Source organism: Heptranchias perlo, chromosome 19, assembly GCF_035084215.1.
Source record: "Heptranchias perlo isolate sHepPer1 chromosome 19, sHepPer1.hap1, whole genome shotgun sequence".
NCBI lineage: Eukaryota > Metazoa > Chordata > Chondrichthyes > Hexanchiformes > Hexanchidae > Heptranchias > Heptranchias perlo.
The window spans coordinates 24,348,534-24,361,586 of record NC_090343.1 but is presented as its reverse complement, the minus strand read 5'-3'; the positions used below and the strand labels follow the sequence as shown (position 1 = coordinate 24,361,586).

At 41.7% G+C, this 13,053-nt stretch overlaps 1 protein-coding gene across 3 annotated transcripts in view; it reads left to right on the top strand.

Annotated features, from left to right (window-relative positions):
- The window catches only part of znf512b (zinc finger protein 512B), an 86,868-nt gene that overhangs the window by 31,614 nt on the left and 42,201 nt on the right, over positions 1 to 13,053 (top strand). For all 3 annotated transcript variants that reach the window (XM_068000503.1, XM_068000504.1, XM_068000502.1), the window contains exon 3: positions 11,837 to 11,916. In XM_068000503.1, coding sequence (XP_067856604.1) covers positions 11,837 to 11,916 — 80 coding nt within the window. The remainder of the gene's footprint in view (positions 1 to 11,836; positions 11,917 to 13,053) is intronic.

The following is a 13,053-nucleotide window of genomic DNA, read 5'->3' as shown; positions in this document are numbered from 1 at the left end:
ATGGTTGCTAAATTTGCTGATGACACAAAGGTAGGTAGGAAAGTAAGTTGTGAAGAGGACATAAGGAGTCTGCAAAGGGATATAGATAGGTTAAGTGAGTGGGCAAAAATTTGGCAAATGGAGTATAATGTGGGAAAATGTGAACTTGTCCACTTTGGCAGGAGGAATAGAAAAGCAGTATATTATTTAAATGGAGAGAGATTGCAGACTCTGAGGTACAGAGGGATCTGGGTGTCCTAGTACATGTATCACAAAAAGTTAGTAGGCAGGTACACCAAGTGATTAGAAAGGCAAATGGAATGTTGTCATTTATTGCATGGGGAATGGAATATAAACGTAGAGATATTTTGCTACAGTTGTACAGGGTATTGTGAGACCTCATCTAGAATACTGTGTGCAGTTTTGATCTCCTTATTTAAGAAAGGACATAATTGCTTTAGAGGCGGTTCAGAGAAGGTTCACTCGACTGATTCCTGGGATGAGGGGGTTATCTTGTGAGGAAAGGTTGGACAAGTTGGACCTGTATACAATGGAGTTTAGAAGAATGAGAGGTGATCTTATTGAAACATATAAGATCCTGAGGGGACTAGAAGGGGTAGATGCTGAGGGGATGTTTTCCCTTGTGGGAGAGATGAGAACTAGGGGCCACAGTTTAAAAATAAGGGGTCTCCCATTTAAGACGGAGATGAGGAGAATTTTTTTCTCTCAGAGGGTCGTGAGTCTGTGGAACTCCCTTCCCTAGAGAGTGGTGGAGGCAGGTTCATTGAATATTTTTAAGGCTGAGTTTGATAGATTCCTGATTAACAAGGGAGTCAAAGGTTATAGTGGGTTGAGGTCACAATCAGATCAGCCATGATCTTATCAAATGGTAGTGCAGGCTCGAGTGGCCGAATGTCCTGCTCTTAATTCGTATGTATGTATGCATTTGATAAGGTGCCACATAAGAGGTTGCTGCACAAGATAAGGGCTCATGGGGTTGGGGGTAATATGTTAGCATGGATTGAGGATTGGTTAATGGATAGAAAACGGAGAGTAGCAATAAACGGGTCATTTTCAGGTTGGCAGGCTGTAACTAGTGGGGTGCTGCAAGGATCAGTGCTTGGGCCTCAGCTATTTACAATCTATATTAATGAATTCGATGAAGGCACCGAGTGTAATGTATCCAAGTTTGCTGACAATATAAAGGTAGGTGGGAAAGTGAGCTGTGAGGAGGACAAAAAGAGTCTGCAAAGGGATCTAGACAGGTTAAGTGAGTGGGCAAGAAGTTGTGGGAAAATGTGAGGTTATTCACTTTGGTAGGAAGAATAGAAAAGCAGAATATTTTTGAAACGGTGAGAAACTATTAAATGTTGGTGTTCAGAGAGACCGGGGGGTCCTCGTACAAGAAACACAGAAAGTTAGCATGCAGGTACAACAAGCAATTAGGAAGGCAAATGGCGTGTTGACCTTTATTGCAAGGGGGTTGAAGTTCAAGAGTAAGGAAGTCTTGCTACAATTGTACAGGGCTTTGGTGAGACCACACCTGGAGTACTGTGTACAGTTTTGGTCTCCTTATCTAAGGATGGATATACTTGCCTTAGAGGCGGTGCAACGAAGATTCACTAGATTCATTCCTGCGATGAGAGGGTTGACCTATGAGGAGAGATTAAGTAGAATGACCCTATACTCCCTGGAGTTTAGAAGAATGAGAGGTGATTTCATTGAAACATATAAGATTCTGAGGGGGCTTGACAGGATAGATACCGAGAGGTTGTTTCCCCTGGCTGGCGAGTCTAGAAGTAGGGGGCATAGTCTCAGGATAAGGGGTCGGCCATTTAAGACTGAGATGAGGAGGAATTTCTTCACTCGGAAGGTTGTGATTCTTTGGAATTCTCTACCCCAGAGGGCTGTGGATGCTGAGTCATTGGGTATATTCAAGACTGAGATAGATAGATTTTTGGACTCCGAGGGAATCAAGGGATATGGGGATCAGGCAGGAAAGTGGAGTTGAGGCCAAAGATCAGTCATGATCTCATTGAATGGCGGAGCAGGCTCGAGGGGCCACATGGCCTACTCCTGCTCCTTTTTCTTATGTTCTTATAACAGCATAATCTCTGACTCACTGTGAGCCAAGCCACGAGATCTGCCAATGTTTGTAAAAGTTTTATGTCTGGTGCTTTCACCTCACACTTCAGGTGTTACATCTTATTAAAGATGGAAAACTTATTCAAAAAAAAGAAAGCCCAGTTATTGACTTGGAACCTGAAATGTACAAGAATTTGCTGACTTCCAATTCACCCTAGGACATTACAAGTAGCTACAATTACCTGGATTTGCCTGTTTAGAACAGCAGCTTTAAAGGCTGAGCCAGATTAACAACTGTATTCCAGACCCAGGGCTACCTCACAGGAAGTCTTCTAGCATCAATGAAAAAAAAACAAAATGATGAACAGCACCTGCTACTCTGCTCGATCCTATTTTGGATTCACACCAGCAAGGGAAGTTTAACAGTGTGTTTGCACCCCTCCCCCTCCAGTATCTGCAGCTTGACTCCAATTGCTCAATAAGCATGGTATATGGATAGCATAATACAGTCACTATTGCTTCTCTCACCACACCTGACCATGGAAGACTGCAGATGCTAAAAGCCATCCCAAGCAAATTTAAAAGTGGCTTTTTACAAAAAACTGAAATAAATGATTTTAAAAAAATACCCTCTAAAGCATGAACATTTTAAATTTAATAGAGATGGTTCTGGTAACTACATACAAATGAAACTCACTATTGCTTTTGTTCAGCACACTATACTTATAGCTGCTAAGCGGCTGATTTTAATCAGCCTGGATTGTAGTAATTTCCAACACATTGAATCATTGACACATTCACTTTCATTCAGCATTGCCCCAGTGCAGCTACTTTTTTCCCTGCAGCCACTATTAGGTCAGGCTTATTAGAAACTCAAATGATTTTGTGTTATTTGTGAATATGTCTTTAATTAGCAGCAATTTGGTGAAGCTCATGACTTAGCAAATTAAGTTAGAAAGCTTTGCTTATCCAGAGAAAAAACATTCACTTTACAGAAACCAGATATATATTGGTACTTTCATAATACAAAGGAAAGGTTCTGTTCCTGTGCAGCATCATACTTGTACAAGTGCAGTTACATAGCATACAAATGATGTATGCGTGTCTCCCCTTTAGGAGCAGCACATGCTATTTGCAGCAGCTCGCAAGGAAGGGATGGGATAACATTAAATTGGCACCATACAAATAACACATTGTTATAAATTATGTAACATTTTATTTGTAATTAAAAATGGCCACTAACATGATTTCCAGTTATATTTTTGGGCATATTTTAATTTCTTGCTTTTTTTATATCTTCCCCCTTTAACTGCAATGTGCAAAAATCTTCCTCACTAATGGTGAGTCAGAATTCCACCAGCCCAATGCAGAACCTGCCAAAATCTAAATAATACTTTGAAGACTTATTTGGCAGTACAATATGTGCTTTGCATCATGGATCAAAATCTCATTATTTTAGCCAATGTACAGACATAAATGTACAGAACAATGCACTATTTAATTTCAGTCTTCAAATATGCAGTACATGACAGTCCCACTGGCACACTAACATTGAGTCTTAGCAACTGGAGGCATTGAATAAAGGTGTTCCAAATTTCTGCACTAGATATTCTCTTATGTTAAGCTTCTTAGGTATCTCCTGTAAGTGAATCTCACATCCCCTATGATAAGGAGTTTACTTTTATTGCCCAGTATCTGTTTATACAACAGTGTGATCTGGAGTTAGTAACAAAGCAGCCCCTTTTCATGTGAACTGGATATTGTAATCTTGCACTAGCCCTCATGTGCGTTTCTCCTATCTTCCACAAGGCAGAGTGGTGAACACTCAAGTGAGATAAGGCAAATTGTAAACTAACAAACTGATTTTTTACACAAAATATATAAATGAAAGAATGACATTTACTGTGAATTTCAATCTATTTCACAACAGTCCTCATAATATAGAAAGTAATAAAACACACCACTCTACACTTGTTAACAGGCTGAATTCCTTTACTGACGAATCAGCACTAAAGTTGAGAGTTCTCTCATGTGTCTGGCTTCCACATCAGATGACTGCAGATTCCTACATTACAACAGTGACTACACTTCAAAAGTACTTCATTGGCTGTAAAGCGCTTTGAGACATCCTGAGGTCGTGAAAGGCGCTATATAAATGCAAGTCTTTCTTTTCTTTAGACTGAACTATGTCCAAACTAGAAAGGGAGCCGAGCACTTAAGCTCTGACTTCCTCAGATCTCCATTCCCAGGGATTGGCCAGTCGAGTTGCCAATAAAACCTGTCCTAGGTGTGGGCTCTTGGCAGCTGACCCCCTTCTGGGCTCACCTGAATGAAGCCATTTCAACATATGTGTGAATGTTTAATGGAACTAAAAGCTAGTGGATGGGTACAGAAAATAATTGAAAAGGCTAATGGAATGATGGCTGTTATCTCGAGGGCAGGAATACAAAGGGGTGGAAGTTATGTTGCAACTGTACAGAGCTCTGGTTAGACTCCACCTGGAGTATTGCATTCAGTTCTGGGAACCGCACCTCAGGAACGATATATTGGCCTTGGAAGGGGTGCAGGGCAGATTCACCAGAATGATTCCGGAGCTAAAAGGATTAAATTATGAGGACGGGTGGCATAGACTAAACTTGTATTCCCTTGGGTTTGCAAGATTAAGGGGTGATCTAGTTGAAGTGCTTAAGATTATTTTTTTTATTCGTTCATGGGATGTGGGTGTCGCTGGTCGAGGCCGGCGTTTATTGCCCATCCCTAATTGCCCTTGAGAAGGTGGTGGTGAGCCGCCTTCTTGAACCGCTGCAGTCCGTGTGGTGAAGGTTCTCCCACAATGCTGTTAGGAAGGGAGTTCCAGGACTTTGACCCGGCGACAATGAAGGAACGGCGATATATTTCCAAGTTGGGATGGTGTGTGACTTGGAGGAGAACGTGCAGGTGGTGTTGTTCCCATGTGCCTGCTCCTCTTGTCCTTCTAGGCGGTAGAGGTCGCGGGTTTGGGAGGTCGAAGAAGAAGCCTAGGCACATTGCTGCAGTGCATCCTGTGGATGGTACACACTGCAGCCACAGTGCGCCGGTGGTGAAGGGAGTGAATGTTTAAGGTGGTGGATGGGGTGCCAATCAAGCGGACTGCTTTGTCCTGGATGGTGTCGAGCTTCTTGAGTGTTGTTGGAGCTGCACTCATCCAGGCAAGTGGAGAGTATTCCATCACACCCACCTTGTGCGGGCTCGGACTGCTTCATTATTTGAGGGGTTGCGAATGGAACTGAGCACTGTGCAATCATCAGCGAACATCCCCATTTCTGACCTTATGATGGAGGGAAGATCATTGATGAAGCAGCTGAAGATGGTTGGACCTGGGACACTGCCCTGAGGAACACCTGCAGCAATGTCCTGGGGCTGAAATGATTGGCCTCCAACAACCACTACCATCTTCCTTTGTGCTAGGTATGACTCCAGCCACTGGAGAGTTTTCCCCCTGATTCCCATTGACTTCAATTTTACTAAGGCTCCTTGGTGCCACAACTCGGTCAAATGCTGCCTTGATGTCAAGGGCAGTCACTCTCACCTCACCTCTGGAATTCAGCTCTTTTGTCCATGTTTGGACCAAGGCTGTAATGAGGTCTGGAGCCGAGTGGTCCTGGCGGAACCCAAACTGAGCATCAGTGAGCAGGTTATTGGTGAGTAAGTGCCGCTTGATAGCACTGTCGACGACACCTTCCGTCTCTTTGCTGATGATTGAGAGTAGGCTGATGGGGTGGTAATTGGCCGGATTGGATTTGTCCTGCTTTTTGTGGACAGGACATACTTGGGCAATTTTCCACATTGTCGGGTAGGTGCCAGTGTTGTAGCTGTACTGGAACAGCTTGGCTAGAGGCGCAGCTAGTTCTGGAGCTCCAGAACTAGCTGCACTACAGCACTACAGCCGGGATGTTGTCGGGGCCCATAGCCTTAGCTGTATCCAGTGCACTCAGCCATTTCTTGATATCATGTGGAGTGAATCGAATTGGCTGAAGACCGGCTTCTGTGATGGTGGGGATATCAGGAGGAGGCCGAAATAGATCATCCACTCGGCACTTCTGGCTGAAGACAATTGCAAACGCTTCAGCCTTGTCTTTTGCACTCACGTGATGGACTTCGCCATCATCGAGGATGGGGATGTTTACAGAGCCTCCATCTCCTGTTAGATGTTTAATTGTCCACCACCATTCATGACTGGATGTGGCAGGACTGCAGAGCTTTGATCTGATCTGTTGGTTGTGGAATCGCTTAGCTCTGTCTATAGCATGTTGCTTCCGCTGTTTAGCATGCATGTAGTCCTGAGTTGTAGCTTCACCAGGTTGGCACCTCATTTTTAGGTACGCCTGGTGCTGCTCCTGGCATGTTCTTCTACACTGCTCGTTGAACCAGGGTTGGTCCCCTGGCTTGTTGGTAATGGTGGAGTGAGGAATATGCTGGGCCATGAGGTTACAGATTGTGCTGGAATACAATTCTGCTGCTGCCCCACAGCACCTCATGGAGGCCCAGTTTTGAGCTGCTGGATCTATCCCATTTAGCACAGTAGTAGTGCCATACAACACGTTGGATGGTAGCCTCAGTTGGATGACGGGACTTCGTCTCCATGAGGACTGTGCGGTGGGCACTCCTACCAATACTGTCATGGACAGATGCATTTGCGACAGGTAGATTGGTGAGGACGAGGTCAAGTAAGTTTTTCCTTCAGTTTTGGTTCGCTCACCGCCTGCCGCAGGCCCAGTCTGGCAGCTATGTCCTTCAGGACTCAGCCAATAGTGGTGCTACCGAGCCACTCTTGGTGATGGACATTGAAGTCCCCCACCCAGAGTACATTCTGTGCCCTTGCTACCCTCAGTGCTTTCTCCAAGTGGTGTTCAACATGGAGGAAGATTGATTCATCAGCTGAGGGAGGGCGGTAGGTGGTAATCAGCAGGAGGTTTCCTTGCCCATGTTTGACCTGATGCTATGAGGTCCAGCGTCAATGTTGAGGACTCCCAGGGCCACTCCCTCCTGACTATATATCACTGTACTGCCACCTCTGGTCGGTCTGTCCTGCCGGTGGGACAGGACATACTCAGGGATGGTGATGGAAGAGTCTGGGATGTAGGCTGAAAGGTATGATTCTGTGATTATGGCTATGTCAGGCTGTTGCTTGACTAGTCTGTGGGACATCTCTCCCAATTTTGGCACAAGTCCCCAGATGTTAGTGAGGAGGACTTTGCAGGGTTGACTGGGCTTGGTTTGCCTTTGTCGTGTCCGGTGCCTAGTGGTCCGTCCGGTTTTATTCTTATTCTGACTTTTTTAGCGAGATTTTAGTGGCTTGCTCGGCCATGTGAGAATCAACCACATTGCTGTGGGTCTGCAGTCACATATATGCCAGACCGGGTAAGGACGACAGGTTTCCTTCCCTAAAGGGCATTAGTGAACCAGATGGGTTTTTACGACAATCTGGTAGTTTCATGGCCACCATTACTTATACTGGTATTTTAATTCCAGATTTTATTTAATTAATTGAATTTGAACTCGTGACTCTGGATTATTAGTCCAGTAACATAACCACTATGCTACCATACCCCACAAAGGATTTGATAGGGTAGATGGAGAGAAACTATTTCCTCTGGTTCGAGAGTCCAGAACAAGGGGGCACTGAATGGCTGGTAGCAGGTGGGAAGATTTTTTTACTGCCAGGAGAAGCATTCATGGTTTGTTTATTGGCGTTAGAGAGCGGCTTCCTTTATTAAACGCTGGTTAGGCCGCTCTATGTCCAATACCAATTGGCAGAGCACGCATGATGTAGGCTCTGTCCATTAGTGCTTGAAAATTGCTTTGGTATCCTACAACCAGCGTAGGACGCCGATTAAAATATTTTAATAAGGATTCCGCCTGTTTCGATTGTGAGCACTGGCCGCCCACTTCGAAGCCCACTCAAAAATCGAGTTGGGTGGGCCTTGGGCTAATGGGCGGTAGGTTTATAAAAATAATTTTCAGCATGAACAGGCGGTAGGCAGATGAAAATCGCCCCCAAAGAGTTTTACGGAATAGAAGACGGCCATTTTGTTCATACTGCTGTGTTGGTTTTCTGAAGGAGCTATCCACTTAGTCCCATTCTGCTATCCTTTTTCCATTCCTCTTTAATTTTTTCTTTTTGAAATCTTTATCCACTTCCCTTTTAAAAGCTCTTATGTATTCTGCTTCTACCATTGTTTCTGGTAAGGCATTAGAGGTCACCAACCATGAGCATTTCATAAGTCCTTGAGCCACAGCAGCCTTCCACCTCCCATGCTGCAGCCACCGAGGGAGCAATAGATTAGGTAAAAGAGCAATAGGGCTCACATCAGGGTGATAATTAGTGTGTAGGCATTCTATAATCCAGTAATATGAAAAACCTCTTTGAAATCTTTGTATGCTGTATGCAGAGAGTATTCGTGTAGTAGCTGGTGACCCTATAATGTTAGTTGACATGAATATCAATCTTTGTCTTTGGGCAGGTGCAGTTTACTTGAGGGTGGAAGGACTGGAGAGATGTTGGATGTGACTGTTAGTGCAGAGGAGCAGGGATTGTTCAGCTGAAGTGCTCATCATTGTGCTGCTGTCAAGGAGCTGTGGCCTCAGGCAACTGTTGGACCTCTCCTCTGGAGATGCAACAAGCACTGGCAGCTCACCCCAATTGTTCAGGTGAGACCCAAGGTCAAATTTCAATCGGGCCTTGGGCCTACCTGTTCAGGTGCAAGGATCATCCCCCTGCCCATTTTGCGCCGGCCTAGCAGCGCTAGTCATTTCTACCATGACTAATTCCATGCTAGTATATTCTGAAAGGTAGAATTACATCTTCACCCAATTTTGGCACTAGATCACCAGATTTCTTTAGAAAACAGGCGATACTTTAACATTACCCTATGCGATATTAGTAAGAAATGCATTCACATAAAATTCCGTTCCTTACTATTTTCATAAAGGAACTAAGTAACTAAAAATACTTTTGTTTAAGAGGAATTTCATACAATTATGGTTATTACTAATGTTTCACAATGTAATTTTAAGACAAAAATATTCAACAATGGAGTTAAATTATATTTATTGGTGCAGAATTTAAAAGAAAATAAATAAAATTAAAACATTAAAAGTGTTCTTTCCGAAATTGTAGTGAAAATGTTGGCTTTGGTCAGAGTGTAGGGAAAGTCCCGCTAATATTAATATTAGACCAATGCTACAAAGCCCTTGCTTCTATTTTTCCAATCAAGTGCAGTTGATGCAGAGATCCAACCATGCAAAATATGAAATTGGACCAAATATTCATTTAGAAATCCCAGTCATGCAAGTGAATAGATTGGAGTCCTGGTCTAATCCTTGTTGTCAGCAATACTCCCTCTGTTTGCACAGATAGCAATTGCCCACTTGAGACTTCTCTATTTTGCAGATAAGATAGGTATATTACTTGCGACTGATCAGAACTGATTAATTATAGCTAGGCATGAAATGAACTTAGCAGTAATTTAATCATATTCTTAAATACTTGTCCCTCTAGGGGAATTCTCTCCCAACAACCAGGAATATAGAATGTACAGTATTATAAGTCACTGTCTCCTCTCACTTAATCTGAGCAAGTTTAGCATTTTTAATTGTCAGACTTAATTAAAAAACCATTACACGATTGACTTTTTCTAATGATCTTGAAGGACTCATTGGTGTGTTTTAACACTTTGCACTAGACAGATATTCTAGCAGAAGTAGTTAATTTGCTTATGGATGATCATGGGCTCAAATGTAGATTGAAGATGCAAAGGTAACAAATATACATTTCATTATTTTCTAATAAAAATATTGTATTTGGCATTACTAAGTGTTTTCCTGCTATTTTTGTGGTTTCTTCAATTTTGGAGCCTTTTATGACTTCATGTATTAAGGGAATTGTAATATTACTTGCCAACTTAGTGTGCTGTAGGTCTGAGTGGTAGAGAATAGTGGTTTCCTCATCCATGTTTAACAAATGAAATCTCATCTGAACTGAGCCAACCTGAATCATAGTGAATTTCAAAGACCACCTTTGAGTGAGGTGAGACAGATATTGGGTGAACCCATGTATGAAACTGGAAACTACACTGAGAAATCTCAATTTGAATTTTGAACATTGATTCACATTCCACTGCTTGGCTCAAGTCTCCAGGGGCTGTATAATATGATTGATTCGATATACCTCTGCAATTTTTTTTGAACCGAGTGAAAGGTTAAGATGCATTTTTGGGACAGAGGATGCGTGTTGTGCCTTACTGGGGAATTACACAGTGGGGCTAATTCTCAATTTAAGCATGGGTGGAAAACTAGTGGTTGTGGATTAGTCAATGGAAAGGTAAATCAGGCAAGGGGTATAACAGGCAGCCAATCAGCAACTGCTGGTTTTCCGCCCACGCCCAAAATGAAAATTACCCCCAGAGTGTCAGAAGTGGAGTAATGTTAATTTCCTCAGTATTGACAGTGCTCACCTTCAAAAGCAGAAAATTTCATTGAAAGGAGAGTTAGCATTAATAGTCAATCCTCTTTTTAAAGAATTAAATAGGTACATGAAATAATGATTAACTCAAGTGCTGATGACATTGAGGGAAATACCTGTGAGGAGTTATGGACCCCATTAGTATGAGGGAACTGAATTAGTTTCAGTAGTGATGCTGAAATAATCTCGAGTACTTCAGTTTCAATGTTGTGTTTATATGCATCTATTATATATAAAAAACTGTGAGCTTAATGTTACGTGACTCACTAACTTGAGTTGGATTGCACCTGATGTTATATGTGGTCTTCCTCTACCAGCCAGACATTCAGAATTGCAATTCGTAGACAGATGGTTGTTATTAATGGTAGCGTTAATGTGTGGTGTTAGACTATTCAAATTTGAGGGTTATGACACTTGCACTCAGATCCATTTTACTACAGATATGTCTCAAGAATCCCGGCAGAGTTGCCACTTTGTTTTAAGTTGTAATTGACACAACCTGGATATAAATATTTCCACTTTTTAAATCACTTTTTGAATCAAAATATTTTGTTGGGCCAAAAAAACCTGTTTCTGCACCCTAACATTCTTGGATGCTAAGTGTCAGCAGGCTATTCTATCACGAGGCACTGCAGTGGAGTTGCATCGTGTTTTCATCCAACATACACACACATGCACCTTCCTGTATGAGTCACTAGACAGTAATCACTGTTTTTTTCTCCCCCTCCCTCACCTAGATGCACCAGGGTCAGTTGCCCCATTCGTACTACTACCTCGGCTGAGATCAATGAACTCAACGCAGGCCAGGGATCAAACCTGGGATCTTCCTGCTTTGTGTGGGTCTGTTCCACACAAGGCAGTGCATTTGCCAATTGCATTGTTATTCTATTGTTATGTGAAGTTTCAGAAACAGTTAGTAAAGAGCAATTATGTAAAAGTTCTTAGAACCATGCTTCCTTATTCCGTCAGAGTGGCATACAATTCTTTAATTATAAGCTTACTGCTACCTTTGCAGGTGTGACCTTTTCTGGCATATTTTAGTACTGTTAAAACTGTAGAACCAGCTTGTCATATTTTCATTCTATTTGAGTCATGAAATGAGCAAAAGTCTTAAGGTCCGATAATCTGAAAGGGTCGGTGGCTTAATCACTGAATCAGCAGACTGAGTCTGTCAGTAAATGTCTCCTGGGATGCCAATAAATGTTTGTTGTGTAATGTTTGAAGTTAATAAAAATAACTATTGTCTGAACATTGTTTTTTATTGTCTAGGACGTGCTGAAAGTGATAAAGTAGAAAGCAGACGGAAGGGAAGGCACAAAGCAGAGAGCCAAGTTCTTAAGGAAATCCCAGTAGGTAGTTTGAGCTATACTTGTATTGCAAACTTAAACCTGCACATGGATATTTTGCACTTTGAGATTGATATGTTATCAATTTAATGTAAATATTGATACAGATGCATGAAATTGTATTACTTAGGATAATTAGCATTGTTAACAGTTTGTATGAGCATTACATCATTCTTAATGTTACATGTTTTGCTGAATAATAATTTAAGGATAGAACTTTAAATCAGCAAAGATACGGGAGAACATTTAACGAGCTTGTACTGCATTTCTGTGTGCGCTATTTTAACGCAGGTGTTAACCTATTTAAAATAAACGGGCATTTAAAATAAATGCATTAACACCAGCATAAAAATAGCACATGCAGGCATGTTGTACGAGCGAGTCAAAATGTTTGTACATAAATTTTGTTAATCAGAAGTTCTACCTTTTAGTGTGGTAAGATTGATCTTTTAAAAGCCAGAATACAAATATAAATAGAGTTGTAATTTTTAAAGGGACATTTCAGTTGAAGTCACAGTCCAGATGTGAATTGTGCCACGGTTTACCATCCACCGTGGTTTTTTTCCTATACATGATTGAGCTGTTAGTGCATCTTTATATCTATAAAGTATTAGAATTTACTCCTATTTGGAATGAAAGAGAAGGATCAATAGAGAGTATGATTTCACTCAAAATTTTGGCTAATAATTTCCATAACAAATTATAAAATATAATTATCAAAAACCAGCTAGAAAGTGAAGTGGCATAATACAATACCTCATCATTAAGCAATACTCAGTCTAACAGTGCTGATCAATAACTTTCATAAGCAAGGAGCACACACAAGATGTACACGTCTGGTAAATGATGATAATTGCCAGGTAAATTTGAATTTGGATATGATCTCCATTCCTTCACAATTATAATCCTTTCTCTAGTCCAAGTCAAGATTTATTTAAGCTACAATACTGAAGCTGTCTTTTTCTGGACTAGTGTGCCTGACCTGAGCCAAATAGAACCAACTGAGATAAATCAGAGCAAATATGATGATTTCAGCAGATTTTGATTAGTTTGGAATCTGAAATGGCTTTAGAGCTGGTCCCAGATATCAGTTTTCTTAGCTTGTCCTTCAGATAATACAGCATTTGACAATCCACAATG